The sequence below is a fragment of the Prionailurus viverrinus genome, chromosome C2 (genome assembly GCF_022837055.1).
Source record: "Prionailurus viverrinus isolate Anna chromosome C2, UM_Priviv_1.0, whole genome shotgun sequence".
NCBI lineage: Eukaryota > Metazoa > Chordata > Mammalia > Carnivora > Felidae > Prionailurus > Prionailurus viverrinus.
The window spans coordinates 104,125,747-104,144,885 of record NC_062569.1 but is presented as its reverse complement, the minus strand read 5'-3'; the positions used below and the strand labels follow the sequence as shown (position 1 = coordinate 104,144,885).

General features: G+C 35.3%; 1 protein-coding gene across 10 annotated transcripts in view; it reads left to right on the top strand.

Moving 5' to 3' along the window:
* DZIP3 (DAZ interacting zinc finger protein 3) overlaps positions 1-19,139 on the top strand; it is a 138,519-nt gene that overhangs the window by 40,025 nt on the left and 79,355 nt on the right. For 8 of the 10 annotated variants that reach the window (XM_047874673.1, XM_047874676.1, XM_047874672.1 and 5 more), the window contains 6 exons: positions 4,502-4,621; positions 6,012-6,113; positions 7,882-7,974; positions 8,749-8,801; positions 16,320-16,396; positions 18,054-18,671. In XM_047874673.1, the coding sequence (XP_047730629.1) occupies positions 4,502-4,621; positions 6,012-6,113; positions 7,882-7,974; positions 8,749-8,801; positions 16,320-16,396; positions 18,054-18,671 (1,063 nt within the window). The remainder of the gene's footprint in view (positions 1-4,501; positions 4,622-6,011; positions 6,114-7,881; positions 7,975-8,748; positions 8,802-16,319; positions 16,397-18,053; positions 18,672-19,139) is intronic. The other 2 variants (XM_047874678.1, XM_047874680.1) reach the window with 2 other exon arrangements.

The following is a 19,139-nucleotide window of genomic DNA, read 5'->3' as shown; positions in this document are numbered from 1 at the left end:
TAATTCCCATAGGACACATTTCTAAAGGTGGAATTGTGAAGTCTTTAAAACAGTTGTAAACATGTTGGTATTTGTCTTCATATATCCTCTTAGAAAGTTTGTACCAGTTTGTATTCTTAAGGCAAAGTATGAGGGTTTCCATTTCCTCATACTTTCTGGGTATTCTTTACTTTTGGGGTAACTTTCATCCATCTTTTAAGTCATATTACAGTCACTTTTTAATTTGTTTAATATGAAAATAGCTACACTGAGTTTCTTTTGGTTAGTGTTTGAATGACATACATCTTTTCAGACTTTTACTGTAAACCTTTCAGGATCTTTATGTTTGGGCTGACTTTAAAGCCAAATGCATTCCTCAAAGCAGATGTTTGTAAAGATACAAAATTCAACTTTCTAGTAAGCTGTAAGAGGTCAAATTGTATATAGCTAATAATGGAGCCTCGAGACGTATGGGACAAAAGCTAATATAACTAGAAGGAGAGGTAGAAAACTCTCCACTCTCAGAGTACTATTTTAGTGTAGCTCTCACAGTAATCAATAGAATAAGCAGTTTTTGGCATTTATCAGGATAATCACATGACCTTAAACCTAGACTTAGTAATGATTTTATATATTATTTTTAACATTGAACTTCACTGCTTGCCTAAAGCAGGCCCTACTTGGTCTTACTTTTCTCTTTTTCCTCCTCCTTTTAAAATATTTTTTGTTATTCAAACTTTTTTTAGTGAATTTTTTTATTTCATGCAAAATAATACATGTATGTAGTTTGTCAAATATTAGAAGACTTAAACATTAACAGTCTGTGGTACATCAGCTTTAATTGTAGTTCCTAACTAGAGAAACCTTCTTCCAACTCTCTAGACATTTTTCTTTGATATTTACCTATATTTTTTGAAAAGATGTGCTGCTTTTTGAATATTTCTCCATGGTAGATATTATCTTTGACTACCCATGATGGCAGATGAGGAGGGTTTATTAGTTCTTATACCTCCCCTTTACACATACATTTCCCTTTCCCCATCCTACCAATAGTCAGTCATATGTTTTTATTAAATGTGCCTTAGGTTTTTCTTTTATTCCTTGGAATATCCTTCACTTCTATGTAGAATCGTCTGTTTCTTTGATCTCAAGCTTTCTTTTTAGGTTTACTCCCTTGTTTTGGTGGTACAGCTCCTTCAGCAGCTTCCTAGAAAAGGGTACTTGATTGGGAGGTAAATTTTTTGAGATCTTTCAAGTCTTCGAAATAATTTCTTTTTTGTACACTTTATCTGTATCTTGCCTGGGCATCCAATTGTAGGGTGCAAATTATTTTCCTTTATATTTTCAGTGTGTTTCTGTTACCTTCTTTGCTTCCAATAGTACTTTTCAGAAATCTGATGCTCTGATTCTCAATCTTTTGCTGGTAACCTGTTTTGTTTTTTTCTTTCTGGGAATTTTTAGGATATTCTGTGTTCTCTAGTGTTCTGAGATTATCTTTTGAAAATGTTCTGGTACATTCTAAAAATTTACTTATTTGATAATTTCTTCATTTCCATTTTTTCTTTCTGAAATGTTTATTATTCAGATACTTGACATCCTGAACTGAATCTCTGATTTTATTATTTTTTTCCTTATTTCTTACATTTTATTTTTTTGTACTATTTTCTAGGATATTTTCCTCAGCTTTAGCTTTCTGTGTAGGGCTGCTATTCAGCCAGTGCACACTAGTGCTATTATATTAGTTATTATAATGTTAAAATATTTATATACAGCTTCCAAAAATATTTGCTGCCATGAGTTTTTTGGGCACCCAGCCACCATTCCAGCTGCTTTGGACTTTCTACCAGCCCTCACTCCCTTACTTCTTTAAAATCCAATAAAGGTTTAATGTCTGACAGCAGAATGCTTCAATGACCCTGTTCTGGCTGTAGGCCAGCATGTTCTTAATTTGTTAAGATTGATGCCTGGCAACCCACTGAAAATCTTGCTTCTCAGACATTATGATTAGTTTCTTTTTAGGGCAATTAGAGGGCGACCTGTACCCCTTTATCCTGGGTGAGTTCCACCAGAGGCCTTCCCTGCCCCAGTTGTTCCCGTCCTCATATATCCCCTTAGATAAACTCATCCTGGTGGGGCAATATAGCACCCTTAGAGATGCTGGCACCCTAGCCAGGGTGGTGTCCTTTGAAATGCTTGTTATTTTTTAACATTACCATTGTTCCTATCCTTCTGTTGAAATTTTAATTTCAATGACTATTTCAGCTATTATCTACTAAGAGTTTTTGTTGTTGTTACATATTATGTTCTTTGGTTTTTTTTTAAATGACCATCTGCTCTTGTTTCATAAATGCATAATATAACAGAGGTAAAAGTCAGCCACATCATGGAAGGCCTTAATAAGCCAAGTATGGGGTTCAGACCCTATCTTGAGTTTAATGTGAAACCCCTGAAGACTTTTAAACAGTAGAATGATATAATCAAATTATAATAAAATGACAAAATGGAGAACACGCACATATACACTTGTATACTGTATGTATCTATATTTGTACGTATATATGCGTATGTATATGTGGCCTCTCTGGGAGGTGATACTCAAGTTGGAACCAGCAGATTGAGACTAGAACTAGCTCTGTGAAGACTGGGGGAAGAACAATTCTAGGTAAATGGAATATAGTGTGGCTTTCACAAGCAAGTCTGAGGAACTGAAAAAGATAAAACTGTAAATTTTATAATGAGCAAGGCTAGAGATGAATTTCAAGAGATGGCTAGATATACTGGGTTCAGCAGCACGTTCTGCAGAACCTTGCAGTCCTTGGTAAGGGTTCCCCACTTTGTTTTAGGTACAGTGGGAAGCCATTGATGAGTTTTAAGCAAGTAACTGACATCTTTTGCTTCTGTGTAGAGAGTACCTTGGAGCAGAGTAGGTGGGGAAGAGGGGGGCAGTTAGGCAGCTGTTACAGTTAATAATCTAGGTAACAGCTGCCTAACTGTTAGGCAGCTCCAGTGGTAAAAATGGAGATAGAAATGGAAAAATTTGCAATGTATTTTGGAAGAAGACTCAGTAGTTACTTGTTGATATATTACATGCAAAAGGTGATGGAATCTATTATGCAGTGGCTGAGTTCAAGATTTCTGGCTTGAAGCTGAATAGATAGTGGTAGATGACATTGATGTGAGTCCTATGAGGGCTAAGTCTTAGCCTGCTAAGTTTACTACTGTTACCATTAACATACATAACTTCCATAGCAAGCTGGCTTAAAACAGGCATTTTGTAAATATGTTGAATGAATGAATGCCTAAGATGGGAGGCAAGAGATAAGGAATAAAGAATAAGGAACAAAAGGATTAAAAAGGGAAAAAAACCTAATAAAATAGTTACAAATTGTAGTTAGTGTTCTAAAGAAGGCAAGGGGCTGGCGTAGAGAAGATGGAAAACACAGAGATACACACCCCTGTAGCTAGCTGCGTATATCCGTTATGTATATATGCCTATAGGCATGTGTGGCATATATTTGGTGGGAGTATCAGTAGATCAGTATTGAAGTACTAAGTTTAAGATCTGTGAAACTGCAGTAGTTATATATTTTCTGTGAGTCCTTTGTTGCTGCTGTTGTTGTTTTTAGCATTTCCATTTGGCCATTGGCTATGCTGACAGGATATACCACCCTCATACTGAAAGGTCCTTAAACACCTCTCATTTCTTTCTCTCTCTTCTTGATACTAAAATGTTTTAGTTAATTTGGTCAAAATATCCTTATTATTCAATATCAGCCATCAATTTAAAATTCTGAATGGCATCAAAAGAATGTTATGGTGACTAGATTTATCAAATAGTCTATAGAAGCTTATTAGTCATGTTGTATACTCTCAGTATATTAGAAATACTGCTATTTGAAATCTTGTAATACTGTCTCTCTAAGGGATAAGGATTAAGGACCTGGTGAAAGGACCTTTTTAACATAGACCTGGAAATGTGTTTCATCTACATTTAATCAGCATTTTTAAAATAGGAAATTTCATTCCAAGTTGTAACTCAACATTGGAAGCATATTTCTGTACGCTACTTCTGCCCATAATGGCAGCGAGCAGCATATTGCACCACTCCAGGAGTCCCACTACCAATATGGTGTTCTGGAGACCAGTTCTAGCAGACCCTCCTGGGCTCCCAGTGATTTGTTGTCTCTCTGTATGTATATCAGAGCAAGTAATTTTTAACAGGAACATGCTGGGTGTCGTGCCATGAGTTAGGATGATGAACAGAGGTATAGACTCAAATAAAGACTTTTTCCTTTCTCCATGTTTATGTTCAGTAAAAAACCCAGTATTTCTAATTTAGGGCCTTTTCATGTATTGTTTACTTTGAATGAGGGAAATATGTTCTATACTGTTTTTTAAGAAAACATACAATGCCTTCAAAAAGGGAGATAATAAAATGGACATATTATTTAAGGTAAAATATTGGAAGTGTTGCAGTCTTGTTACTAATAATTCATAAAATTAAAAAAACCTTTTAATCTAGGATCTTCTTAATGATTTTATCAAGACAACTGAAAGTAATATAATGAAGCAGACCATTTGCAGTTATCTAGATTGTGAGCGATCTTGTGAAGCTGACATTTTAAAGAACACCAATTACAAGGTAATATAATTATTGACTGATTTTAAATTAATATAATTAAAAATTAAACTTTGATAAATAATTTTTATCATGCATCAAAATATTGTTTAAAAAGAGTACTTAGTTTAATTACAGTAGTAATTCATGCAGTTAAGAAGTTGAGTATCTCTGAGTACTTAGATTCATAGTGAGCAGGAATTATTTAAATCCTGTGAATCAATAAAAAAATAATCGATTTTGCTAAGGATTTTGTAATATTCAAATGCCTGTAATCATACATGAAAAATATGTGAAATATTCTTTATAGTTAGAAATGTTATAGGTTGAAAATATTAGCATTTTACTAAGGAGAAAGGTTGTTACTCCTCAAGAATTATGTTACTAATTAAGCGCTCATTATATGTTGTATGGGTCTTGGTCAAACAAAATGAAACCAACCTGGATTTGAGAAATTTAACAAAGTACTTCAAGTCTAGTTCTCTCTGGATATATCAGAATGAGGCTGTGGGAAATCACAAGATAGGATGAGATGTGACCGTCAGTGCCATTCTGACACCACCTCTGTCATATAGTGGAAATCCAGTTGCAAGGCATGATGTATACAGCGAGTGATGGGGGAGAAATCCAAGATCTATTCATTAGAGTAACACAGGTTTTGGGAAGTGGACCTGGGGAAGTGGAGTGCTCAACGTGGGGCAAGTTGGTCTTGGTTTAGGTGATATGGTGATAAAAATCTAAGGTTTGCCAGGGAGACTTCCGGGGTTCCAATCACATGGACAGCATGTAGCAGCAGAACCTCCTGGCCAAAAAATTTATGCCATTCATGTAGTTTACCTATTTAAAGGATGCAGGGCTGTAGTTCCCAGGGAGCTCACACTGGGAAGGACAAGAAATTTAAACACTGGGATAATGCAGTAGCTATCACTAAGAGAACAAATTAGGTCTGGTGATTATTAGCAGAGATGCAGGAGAAAATGGTATGAAATTGGGGCTGGAGGAAAAGAGAAATGTAAAAATGGAGGTGAAGAAGAGGGGCAGAGAGCATGTTCCTCTGAAAAGATCACACATCAAATTTTGGATATTTTGTTGTATGCGGTATATGGAAGATGATTACATTGACTTCTTCAAATTGCCTTTTCTTTCTATCCTAATGCACTGTCTTTAGTGATGGGAAAATGGACCTATGAAAAATGACCTATAAAGTTCTTCAATGACCAGTGATCTGTTGATAAATTTTGAATGCCATGTAAAATTCATTTAGTTATAGAATAGTTTTGAAAGTGACTTAAGGTATTCATGTATAAATAAATAAATGAATGAATGAAATGAATGAATGAGACTTATGGTAGTATTTTCTATATCTGTATGAACTACTATTTTCATGTCAACTGCTTACTTTTATCTTTTCCAGGGATTTTTTCAGTTAATGTGCAGTAAAAGCTGCTGTGTTTATTTCCATAAAATTTGTTGGAAAAAGTTCAAAAATTTAAAATATCCAGGTGAAAATGACCAGGTATTTGTTTTTCCTTCAAAGCTTCACAGCATTTCTTCCTTTATCCATTTCTCTTCATTTCTTCCTGTTCATATCCTTCTCTCCTTTTTCTTTCCCCTCTATTTTTCTTTGCCTATTGTCTCGTGCTTTTTTCCTCATTATTCTTTGTTCATTATCACCATTTATTAAACACGTCTGTGTTGGGGATACTCTGCTAGTTGCTTTGTTTAGTGATTTTTATCAGTTTGTTTCCTTCCTTTTAGAAGTTTACAGTCCTAAAAATAGAAATATTTTTGCGTGTATTCACATAAAGAACATAGATTCAAAGGATATATATATTTGGTAAACCAAAAAAAAGGAAAGGGTACATACAATTTTAAGGATAGTTTCTATTTTAAGGAGCGGGGGACAATAATAAATGTTATAGTCTTCAATTATTTATTTATTTGTTTATTTATAGAGAGCACAAGTGGGGGAAGGGGGCAGAGGGAGAGAGAAAAGAGAATCTCAAACAGGCTCCATGGTCAGCACAGAGCCTGATGTGGGCTTGATCCCATGACCTGAGCCGAAATCAAGAGTTGGATGCTCAACCAACTGAGCACCCCTATCTGTATTATTTCTATTTACCTAAGCTAATATAATTAAATTAAATTCTTAAGAAAGTAGAATTCCAAAGCTCAGTTCTATATTGGTTACTCTTTAGTGAGCTAATGGCCATAGGTTGGGTCTGTACTGCTTCATTCTAGAGTGTCTATATTGTGCAAACAGCAGAAAACCCCTTATAAAGGAATTGTGGTATAGTAGAAAGAATATTGTATATGGTGTTGAGTGATCTGGGTTCATGTGCAGATTGAGCCACTACTATTTTTTTTTTTCATTAGGCTGGTGATTTAACGACTCTCAGACTCAGTTTTCTAAACCATTTGAAGTGAGAATAGTAATACCTACCTCTTAAGATTGTTGTGAGGATTGACAGATAAAAAAAATATGAACTTGCATCGTACACTAAACATCATTGTATGAAGTTTTATGCTTATTTATTTATTTATTTATTTAAAGCAACATGTGAATAATTTCCACCTTCTTTGATTGTTAGGGCAATCAATATAGCTCAACTTCAAGAAAGAGAAGTAAAAGAACACTAAGTAACTTAACCAAGGGAAATAGTAAGGTCAGAGCCAGAGAAAGGACTCAACATTTTTATTCCTTTCCCTGGAATCCTCATATATCTGATAAAAATTCAGTATTCCTTTTTATACTTGTTTAATCAGTACATTTTACTTGAAGTTGCTTTCCCTGCGGGGCAGCAAATACATTTTAGGCTGTAATATAGCTGCTTGAAGATTTTGAAGTAGAAATGATGAGAGAGAAAAGTGTGATCATGCATTTTAAATAGGAAATCAATTAATACACAAATTGGGCTATCTTTATTTTTTTTAAGTTTTTATTTATTTGAGAGAGAGAGACAGTGTGAGTGGGAGAGGGGCAGAGATGGAGAGGGAATCCCACCCTGCACCGTCAGCATGGAACCTGATGTGGGGCTCGAACCATGAACCATGAGATCAAGCCCTGAGTAGATACCAAAAGCCAGATGCCCAACCTACTAAGCCACCCACGTGCCCTATGGACTCTCTTTAAGCAGCTAACTCTCCAGTGTTTGTTCACATCTTTTATCATCTAGCAACATCTGCATTGAACTTTAATCAATTTTGTACATTAGTGATTTTTTAAATTTTTATTTGTATTTTTTCTGTTAATAATTTATTGTTTTTTCTATTGATAACTTTAGAGTTTTAGTGGGAGAAAATGTTTGAAGGAAGGATGTACAGGTGACATGGTAAGGATGCTACAATGTGATGTACCTGGAATTGTTAAAATTTTGGTAAGTATCTTTTTTCTTATTTTTCTTCCCTTCACTGAAATGATATTTTTTACTGCAAACAGACTTGGGAATCATAATAGTATTCTAGTCATATTTTTTCTTTTGATGATGACAAGCTCCCTGACCTTTCTATTGCTTTTATTTCTCCAAAGCAATAGATTTGGACCTTAAGAACAACAAAAATATTTAAAAATAAAGATGCACACAGGGGGAGGGAGGGAGAGAAACAAAGCAGGCAATGACTGTACCAAGAGGGAAAGTCTGTCATAAATCAAAGATGATAATCTAATTCTGTGCCACCTAAGATTAAAATAATTTTAGACTTTCTGAACTTTTTTTAGTTTGTAAACATTTTCCCATGAAAATATCTGTAGAACATCACATATTGTTCCTATTACATACAACGTAGTCAAATTGTATCTAATTTTTTCTAATTAAGGAAGTGTCTTGTCACATCTTCAGTTTATAAGCTAATGGACCAAAATGATAAATATGTATTATTTCTTTTTTTGCATATATATTTTTGTGTGTTTTAGATTTGGCATTTAAATCCTATACTGATATAAAGTTGGACTGCTTTTTAAGATCCACTCGTTTGTTGTTTGATTAGGATTGCGGATGGTTCATCTTGTTACTTCTGTTTTACTTGTTTTAAAGTCTGTTTAGCTTCATTCTCATTGTCTTTTTTCAAATGGTAAGGCTAAGAAGTAACATTAAAGAATTTTGAAAATTGAACTACTTTAGGGCTATTTTTTCTTTTTCCATCACTTGCAGTTTGAAGTTGTGAGAAAGGATGAATATATAACCATTGAAAATTTAGGAGCAAGGTAAGTTTGAAATAAACTCTTCTTTTTCCTGAGCATGTACATATTTTTCAGTTGCTGCTTTTTTTCTATTTCTGTCCATTGTTGGAGCTCCATTAAGTTTGTGTATTAATTTCTTTTTTGGAGCTCTATTAAGTTTAAAAGAGTATTAGTTATATGAAAAAAATTGAATTTGATTGACGTTTGTCTTCTCCTCTCTCCCTATGCTGTAGACAATTAAATTCTAAAGCAAGTAAGGGTTAATTATGTGAATGCTTTTCCTCTAGGTGTAAAGATAATCTTTTCCGGAAAACAAAACATATTTTTCTTAAAGTCATTTAAATTAAGTTGTTATGATGTAAAAACTTTCTCCTAGCTTTCAAAACTTATCCAGGCCTCCAAGCTTGCTGGAATGATTAGAATCATCTTATTTCTTGGATGAGAAAACTGTAATGCAGAGGAAGACCTAGTGTTAGTTGGGAACTCATAGAGGTAGAGAGCATTATTGCTATTAAAATTAGAAATTTCAATAGAAAAAGTTCTCCTAATTCATTGATTCTGTTTTCTTCTGTTGAAAGTGTAAACGTCTACCATTTTTCAGACTACCAGGAATATGACATTGATATCTAAGGCATCAGTTTTCCTTTATAAGATAATGAAACCCAAGTCTTTATCTCTGGCATAGGTTCCACTCCTAAAATTAGATCTATCCACTGGCATACTAAATAGCTCCACTTTTAGTTTTATTTTTTAATTTTTTTTTAAAGTTTATTTTGAGAGAAAGAGAGGGGAGAGAGAATCCCAAGCAGGCCCCACACTGCCAGCATGAATGAAGCCTGATGCGGGACTCAGACTCACAAACTGTGAGATCATGACCTGAACCAAAATCAAGAATCAGATGCTTGAGCGACTAAGCCACCCAGGCACCCTCAAAAAGCTCCACTTTTATTTCCAGAAATAACTGTAGTTCAGCATGTCCATAACTGGACTTAGAATCTTCCTTCCCAGCACTGCTCTGTAATTTTTAAGTCCTTCAATTCAGCTTCTTAAAAATATTGTAAATGCCTCCTTACTTCCACCCCTACATTTGCACTAAACTAAATAACATTATTATTTCTCACTTGGAATTCTGAAACGGCTTCTAAACTGGTCTTTTTGTCCCTAGCCTTACCTTCCTTCAGTCGGTTGTTTACATAGCCATCAAGAATACTTATCAAAAATGAAAATTGAACTGTATCACTTCTCTGTTTAAAATTAATCTTTCAGAGGCTTCTCATTGCTCTTAATTTAGTTCGGACTTCTTAGGTTGACTTTTCAGACACTTCGTCCTGCTGCACTCACTAGTGTCATTTCTTGTCATTCTTTTCTTAGTGTATATGCACCAAGTATCCCGAGCTTCTTTTAGTTCTTGAGTATACCATCTATTTTACCTTCAGGCCTTGCTTGGAATACTCTACTCCTTTGGTTTTGCCTGGTTAAAAGTTTTGGAAAGACATTAGACATTAGGTGTTTCTATCACGTGTTCCCTTTACTTCTATCAAAAAATTTAATATTGACCCTTGAACAGCATAGGGGCTAGAAGTACCAACCCCACCCCCACCGTCAGCCAAAAATTTTCATGTAACTTTTGACCCCCCCAAAACTTAACAGGCTACTAATAGCCTGTTTTTGACTGGAAGACTTACTGGTAGCTTAAATAGGCAATTAACACATATTTTGTATATGTTTTATATACTGAATTGACTGGATTTAAAAAAGTTACAGAGCAGTATATTGAAATTTCTAAGCTAGAGAAAAGAAAATGTTATTAAGAAAATCGTAAGAAAGAGAAAATACATTTACAGTACTGCATTGTATGAAAAAGATCCATGTAGAAGTTTGAACCCATGTTCAATTCAAAGGTCAACTCTATGTACTAAGTTTTATTATACTTTCTTGTCTGTCTTCTCCATTTGACTATAACCTCACTGAAGGCAAGAACTTTATCTTGCTTACTAGCATATTTCTAGTGCATAGCGTAATGGCACATGGGTACCTGACATATAGCTGGTACCCAATGAATACATGACAGATGTAGAGGTTCCGAATTCCGTTATTCTGCAATAGGTAATGTACTTTTGTTTTGACAGTCAATTAACTTGTATATGGACTGTGAACTCTTTTTTGGGGGAGGCAGGTAGTGGTTCCAGTCTCCATTCAGTTCTTTTGCCTTCACCTGAGCTGCTTTGAGTCTGTTCCAAACATGTGGTTCAGCAGTCAGAAGTGTGGGCAGAAATATTTGGGGATCTCTTTCTCTTCTGGGATTCCCCCACTCTCTTCAATAGCCATGGTTCCCTGGCTTCAATTTTCTGGTTCCTACAGCCTAGGAGACTTGTTTTCTGCCAGGGTATAGTTAGCCCCAGGTTAAAAGCTCTAGGATTGGTGAATTTACTAACATCTCACCCAGCCCTTACCTCCTCTCCTCTGAGCACGTACTCTCTCAGCAGAGTTGGTCTTTTACTTCTACTATCCAGTGCCACAGGGAGTACTTTTTGTAATTTGCCCAGGTTTTTTTAGTTGTTATCTGTGGGAGAATCCTCTGGTAACTCGATCACAATACCAAAATTGGAAGAGCTACTTTATGGAGATTTACGAATGAATAACAGAATCATTCTTTTTTAAACTTTAAAATGTTTTATGGTTATTAAAGTATAAGGAAAGGCTCACAAAATATAAATGCAGAGTTTAAGGAATATTATAAAGCAAACACTCTCATAGCCCTACCCAAGATGGGATTTTGCCCGTACTCCAGAAGCACTCACTTGGGCCCTCTCTCCCTGACTCCTCATCTTCTCCCTAGGTAACCTATCCTGACCTTCACAGTAATCATTTCCTTGCTCTTTTTTATGAAAGTGCCAATTATAAATGCATTTCTAAACACTGAAGTTCTTTCTTTTAGGTCAGTTTTTTCAAGCTGTAGTTTATATACAGTTAAATCCACTCTTTAGAACTATACATTTAAATGAGTTTCTTTGTATACATTTGGGTAACCACTACCATGATCAAGATACAGAATATTTTTATCTTCCCAAAAAGTTCCCCCCAAATCTCTTTTGTAGTCATTCCACTTGCCCAACCTCTAGACGCTGGTAACCACTCATGTGATTTCTGTCCTGATGGTACTGCTTTTTACTGACTGTCCTTTAATAGGGAAGCCTTTTGCATTTGAACTTTTTCACTTAGCATAATGTTTTTGAGATTGATCCATGTTATTGCATGTATCACTAGTTTTTTTTTTTATTAAAATGTTTATTCATTTTTGAGAGAGAGAACGAATGAATGAACGAACCAGAGAGGGGCAGAGAGAGAGGGAGACACAGAGTTCAAAGTAGGTTCTAGGCTCTGAGCTGTCAGCACAGAGCCCAACACAGGGCTCAAACCCACAAACCATGAGATCATGACTGAGCTAAAGACGGACACTTAACTGACTGAGCCACCCAGGTACCCCAATACTAATTTATTGCTAAGTTGTCTTCCATTGTATAAATGTACCACAACTTATTTATTCATTCAACAGTTGAGGACATTTGAGTTGTTTCTGGCTTGGGCTATTATGATTAAAGCTACTATGAATTTCACTTACATACTTTTTGTATAGACGTATGCTTTGCTTTCTCTTGTGTAAATTCCTAGGAGCAAGAGTGATCAGTCTTATGGTATATGTTTAATATTATAAAATACTGCCAAATGGTTTTCAAAGTAGCTATACATTTTCATTCTCACCAACAGTGGAGGAGAGTTCTAGTTTCTCTGCAGGTGTGTAATAGTATATTGTGGTTTTAATTTGCATTTGCCTAATGACTAATGAAGTTGAATATCTTTCCACATGTTTATACATGTGTTATTTCACCTATATATCCTCTTTGATGAATTGTCTATTCTAATTTTTTGCCCATTTTTACATTGGATTGTTTATCTTTGAGTTATAAAATTTCTTTGTGTATTCCAGGTACAAATTACCTAATATGTATTTTTGAAATATTTTATCCCAGGCCATGACTTGCCTTTTTATTTTCTAGAAGGTATCTTTCAAAAATCAAAAATTAATTAATTTCAGTGAAGTCTTAACATTTCTTTTATGCTTAATGCTTTCTGTGTTTTAAGAAAATTTTTTCTGCCCCCAAATCACAAAGATTTTCTCCTATATTTTTTCTAACAGTTTTTTAATAAAACTAAAAACAGTTTTATATTTAGATTTATAATCCACTTCTTTTTAAAAAATTTATTCATTTTTGAGAGGTGTGGAGGGGCAGAGAGTGAGGGAGAGAGAGAAGCTCTGTGCTGTCAGCTAGGAGCCTGACATAGGGCTTGAACTCACAAACTGTGAGCTGAAATCAAGAGTTGGACACTTATCCAACTGAGCCACCCAGGTGCCCTGGATTTATAATCCATTTCAAGTTAATTTTTGCATGTGGTATGACATAAGGGTCAAGGTTCACTCTGTCCCATCTATATCTATCTGTCTATCTAAAATCTATAGACTATATATAGTCATTTTTGTATTCCATTCATTTGTATATTTGTCCATTTAACAATACCATACTGTCTTCAATACTATAGCTTTTTATTATCTTTTGAAATTAGGTGGTGTGATTTCAACTTTATTCTTATTTTTCAAAACTACTTTTTTCTGTTCTAGATCCTTTGCTGTTCTTTATTAAAGCTAAGAAACATCTTATAATGTTTGCAAACTTTTTGCTGGGATTATGATTGGGATTATGTTGAATCTATAGCCCAGTTTGGGGATGATTTGTGTCTTAACAGTATTGAGGCTTCCTATCCATGAATGTGGAGTGTAATTACATTTAATTATAACTTCTTTGATGTCTCACAGGAATGTTTGTAGTTTTCTGTGTATTTGTTTTTTTATGCTGTTGCAAATAATACTTTTGAAATTTTAACTTCTAGTTATTTGTATTATGTGGAATTGGTTTGTATATATTGGACATGTATCCTGTGACTTGGTATTTAATAATTCTAATATCATCTTATAGATTCTTTGGGGTTTTTTAGCTCCTACATTTATGTGGGATCATACAGTATTTGTCTTTCTCCGTCTGGCTTACTTCACTTAGTATAATGCTCTCCAGGTTCACCCATGTGGTCACAAATGGCAGGATTTCCTTTTTTTTATGGCTAAATAGTGTTCTAGTGCATGTGTGTGTGTGTGTGTGTGCATAAAAATCATATTTTGTTTATCCATGCATCTACTTATAGACATTTAGTTGTTTTCATGTCCTGGCTATTGTAAATAATACTGCAGTGAACATGGACATGTAGATATCTCTTCAAGATAGAGATTTCATATCCTTTAGGTATATAATATATACCCAAAAGTGGGGTTGCTGGATTAATTGTATTTTTAATTTTTTAAAATATTTTTTAAAATTAATTTATTAATTTATTTAATGTTTATTTTTTGAGAGAAAGACAAAGTGCAAGCAGGGGAGGGGCAGAGAGAGAGGGAGACACAGAATCTGAAGCAGGCTCCAGGCACCGAGCTGTCAGCACAGAGTCTGATGTGGGGCTTGAACCCACAAACTGTGAGATCATGACCTGAGCCCAAGTCGGACACTGACTGAGCCACCTAGGTGCCCCATTTAATGTTTATTTTTGAGAGAGAGAAAGAGAGAAAGAGGGAGGGGGGAAGGAGCATGCTCAGGCGGGGGAGGGGCAGACAGAGAGGGAGAGAGAGAATCCCAAGCAGGCTCCAGGCTCTGTGCATGTGGAGCTGGAACTCATAAAAGAGATCATGACCTGAGGCAAAGTTGGATGCTCAACTGTCTGAGCCACCAGGGTGCCCCTACTTTTAATTTTTTGAGGAACCTCCATACTGTTTCTCCTAGTGGCTGTATCACTTTGCATTCCCACCAGCAGTGCACAGGGTTCCTTTTTCACTATATCTGGCCAACACTTATTGTGTTTTCCATAACAGACAATCTAACAAGTGTAAAATGATCTCTCGTTGTAGTTTTGATTTGCATTTTCTGGATGATTACTAACGTTAGCATCTTTTCATGTACCTATTAGTCATTTTGTGTCTTCTTTGGATTAATATTTGCATGGTATATATATTTTTGCATCTTTTTACCTCAACCTATATATGTCTGTATGTAAAGAGAGTTTCTTATGGACAGCATAGGTCTTGCTTCTTTATATCCAACCTGACAATGCCTATCTTTTAAATTTGTGTGTTTATTCCATATAAATTTGCTGTAGTTATTGATATGGCCAGATTTAAATCTACCATCTTCCTGGTTGTTTTCAGTTTTTCCCATCTGTTCCTTGTGTTTTATTTCCTGGGTTCTTTCTGTCTTTCTGTCTTTCACCCTCTCTCTCTCATGATTGCTCTAAGACTTACAATATATGTTTTTAACTTGTCAAAGTTCATTTTCCAATACTATACTATTGTATGTATAGTATAGGTATTGTATGAACCTTACAATAATGTTTCCATATCATTCCACCTTTGTGCATTTGTTGTCATGTTTTACTTCTGGATATAAATTCCATAATATATTGTTATTTATAAGTATAGTTCAATTTTTTTCTGTTTACACTGGTAGAAATACAGGTTATTTCTGAATTCTGACCATAACAACAGTGCTATGATGAACATGCCTGGATGTGTCTCCAGATGTATATGTACAGAACGTTTCCCAGAATATATTCCTAGGAATAGAATCAGTAGGCCATCTGACCATATCTTCAACTTTTCTAGATTTTGCTGAATTGTTTCCCACAGTGGTTTTACCTGGTTACACTCCCACGAGCAGTATAGAATATTTTTTATTCAGTATCTTTGCCAGTACTTCATATTGTTAGAGTTTAAAATGTTTCCATTGTAGTGTATGGTGGGCAGTGTTTTGGTGCTGGAGATAAAACACCTCTAACAACCTCCAACACCTAAATCTCTGTCCTCATTAAACTTAAAACATTCGGTTGGTATTGCCCCATTTTTGTTTTATTTTGTTTTCTGTGGGAGAGTTTATCTCAGTGCCAAGTCTCAAGTTTTTCATGACAACGTTAGTGTTTAGTCTGTTTAATAAATTTTGCTACTTTTACCCCTCATTTTTTTTGGTTATTTGTATTGCTGTTATGCTAATTTCTTTGTTGCCTTTTTTAAAAAATCACTAGTCCTTACATGAGTTTTCTTCTTGGATTAGTGATTGATAAGATCTTATGTTGGAGGAAGGTCTGGGGGGAGTTATAGTTTTGCTGGTTTTTTACAGTATTTCTGTTGCCACACAGCCTTTTTTTTTTTTTTTTTTTTTTTTTAGTATGAGATTTAGCAGTTCTATTTGTCTGGTAACTCCAACAAAATTGACAGTGTGGGGTTATCCTTGTTGGTGGGTTTTGTTTGTTCATTCCCTTTTTTCCTTTGCTTTTAAATTTTTCCCAAAGGAGGAGGAGAGGACAATATTCACTTACTTAGCCATGCTGATATCAGAAATCTTAAGTAACTTTGGTATTAATTGTAACTTAAGTTTTTTCTACTTGCAGTTATAAAAAGTTGATGTCTCTGAAAATTACTGATACTGATATAAGACCGAAGATCAGTTTAAAATTTAGTGCAAAAGGTACTGTTTTATTCTTATATGTCTCCTCTTGAAAAGTATATTAAAAGTTTTGACTTGCTCTGTACAGTATCATACCACTGACAACCATGTGTTTATGTTTGTCATTCACTGGGCTTATGTTTACACTAAGTAAGCATCACTTGGCATGGGCTGAAATTCATGGATGGAAAGATCAGCAGGTGTATGGGTCTTACATTACCTTGGCATCATAGAGAAGTTTGCTGGGTCTGGTGTATAACTGTTGACTACACAGTGAGATTGGACTCCAGCAGGTGTTCCCTACCAAACCCTCCTCTCTTGTTGCATTCCCTGTTAATAGAGCGAAATGGAAGGCATGACAATTTGGGACTCAAGGCCAAGTAGTCTAAACTTAAGTGCCAGCTGTTTAGGAATGCCAGCTGGTCAGCAATGCCACTTAGAGGCTTTTAGGGCTCATAGTCCCATGGAAGAATAGTTTGATATCAGTCCTTGCTAGAGGGAATGAGTGTCCTTGATCCCAGCCAGCTTCTTACTAGGCTACCCAGAGAAGGTTCCCTGGGTCATTTGCTTTGTAACCTTGCTTGCTTCCATGGTATATGTCAAGTATATCAAACAAGAATATTAGTTTCTAAATTTCTTGAAACACAGAATCGTGAAGGATAAAATAATAAAGCTACATTTTATGATAAATACATATTTTGATATTCATACAAAAAGTATACCATCATATATCAAGTTCTTACTACTTTAAATTCACCTCAGTCTACTTTCCTCCTTTGGAAGTGCTATTAAACCAGAAAAATCTCAAATAGTTCATTCTCATGCCTTACTCCATTTCATTGATGAATTATCTACTTAATCATTAATTTATCTTTTGAGAGGATAAGAATATCATCATCAAGCCAGTGTGCCTTAAACTTTAATGTATATTCAAATCATCTGTTATACATTGTTAAAATGTAGGTGCCAATTCAGTAGCTCTGGGTGGGGTGGGGGGAGGTGGTTGCTAAGATTCTGTCTTTCTAACAGGCTCCCGTGGGGATGTCACTGCTGGTCTGTGGACTACACTGGGATATCAAGGCATTAGATCACTTTATGTTTTTTGATATAGTTCTCTATTGTCTGATATGGTTGCCACTAGCCATATGCAGCTATTTAAATTAATAAAACTTGGATATAATTTCAAATTCAGTTCATTTGTTAGAAAAGCAGCATTTCCAGTCTTCAGTGGCTAGTAGGCACCACAAATCTAAAACATTTTTATCACAGAAAGTTCTACTGGGCAGTGCTGATTAAAATAAAGTTGCCTGAATAAAATATAATTAAACACTGGCAGTTACCATTCTTGAAAGTCTTCAGAATTTCCAAAGGCCTAAAGTTTTATGCCATTTGGTTGCCAAAGTCATTTACTTGAACAAAACCCTGGATGGTTGAAAGGCTTCTGTGGTGATTAGTCTTTGTGATTACTTTTGCTTGGGAACATATTGTTTTTGTTGGGATTTTTTTGATAGCTAGAAGCAGCATGCTTATTGAGCACTGGCTGTGGCAAAGCACTATACTGTATTTCATTGTTTTGGAATCGTCCCTGTCCTACAGGAGCTTAGGATGTAATGAGACAGACCACATAGAAAAAAAGCATTAATGTGGAATGTTTTGACTTCTCAAAATTCATTTTCAGATGAAATGCCTATCTTCAAACTTGATTATAATTATTTCTATCATCTGCTTCATATAATTATCATTTCTGGTACTGACATTGTCCGGCAAATATTTGATGAGGCTATGCCACCCCCTCTTTTGAAAAAAGAACTTCTTATACACAAGAATGTGCTGGAACCCTACTACAACCATCTTTGGACCAATCACCCTTTGGGTGGAGCATGGCATCTGCTTTATCCCCCAAACAAGGAGCTACCACAGTCCAAACAGTTTGACTTATATCTCCTATTAGCTCTCATAAAACATTTGAATGTATTCCCTGCACCCAAAAAAGGCTGGAATATGGAACCACCATCTTCTGATCTCTCTAAGTCTGCCGACATCTTGAGGCTGTGCAAACACAGGGATATCCTCCTTAGTGAGATTTTGATGAATGGTCTCACTGAGTCACAATTCAATTCAATTTGGAAAAAAGTTTCAGATATTCTTCTGCGTCTTGGGATGAAGCAAGAGGATATTGACAAAGTGAAGGAGAATCCCATTGAGAATATCTCCCTTGATTACCATCAACTGTCCATCTACCTAGGCATACCAGTACCAGAAATCATCCAGAGGATGTTATCCTGCTATCAACAAGGTACAAAATAATTATTTACTTCAGCTGGTAAACCTTCACTAAATGTCTGCCATGTGCCAGACACAGTGCTAAGGGCAGGAGATTCAGTGAGCTCACATCTTGGGAGGATAGACTCATCAAGAAGCTACTAAAAATTATAGTACTAGAGATGTTCCAGAATACCGTGGGAGATCCTACCCTGAGAGTCCAAAAAAGCTTTCTGGAGAGTGTAATATTTAAGGAATTCTTAAATGACATGTAAAAGTTAGCCCAGTGAAGAAGATGGAGAAGGACGTTTCAGAAGGAAACAAGAACAAAGGTATAGAAACATAAAAATATACTGTAATACAGGGAACTAAAAAGTTTGGCCTTACTGAGATCAAAATAGGGGAGAGGTAACAAAGAGAATACATTCAAGAGGATTTCCCTGGCCATGTTGAGGAGTTTTTGTTTTCAGAAAGGAATTGTTGAAGATTTTTAACTAAAGGA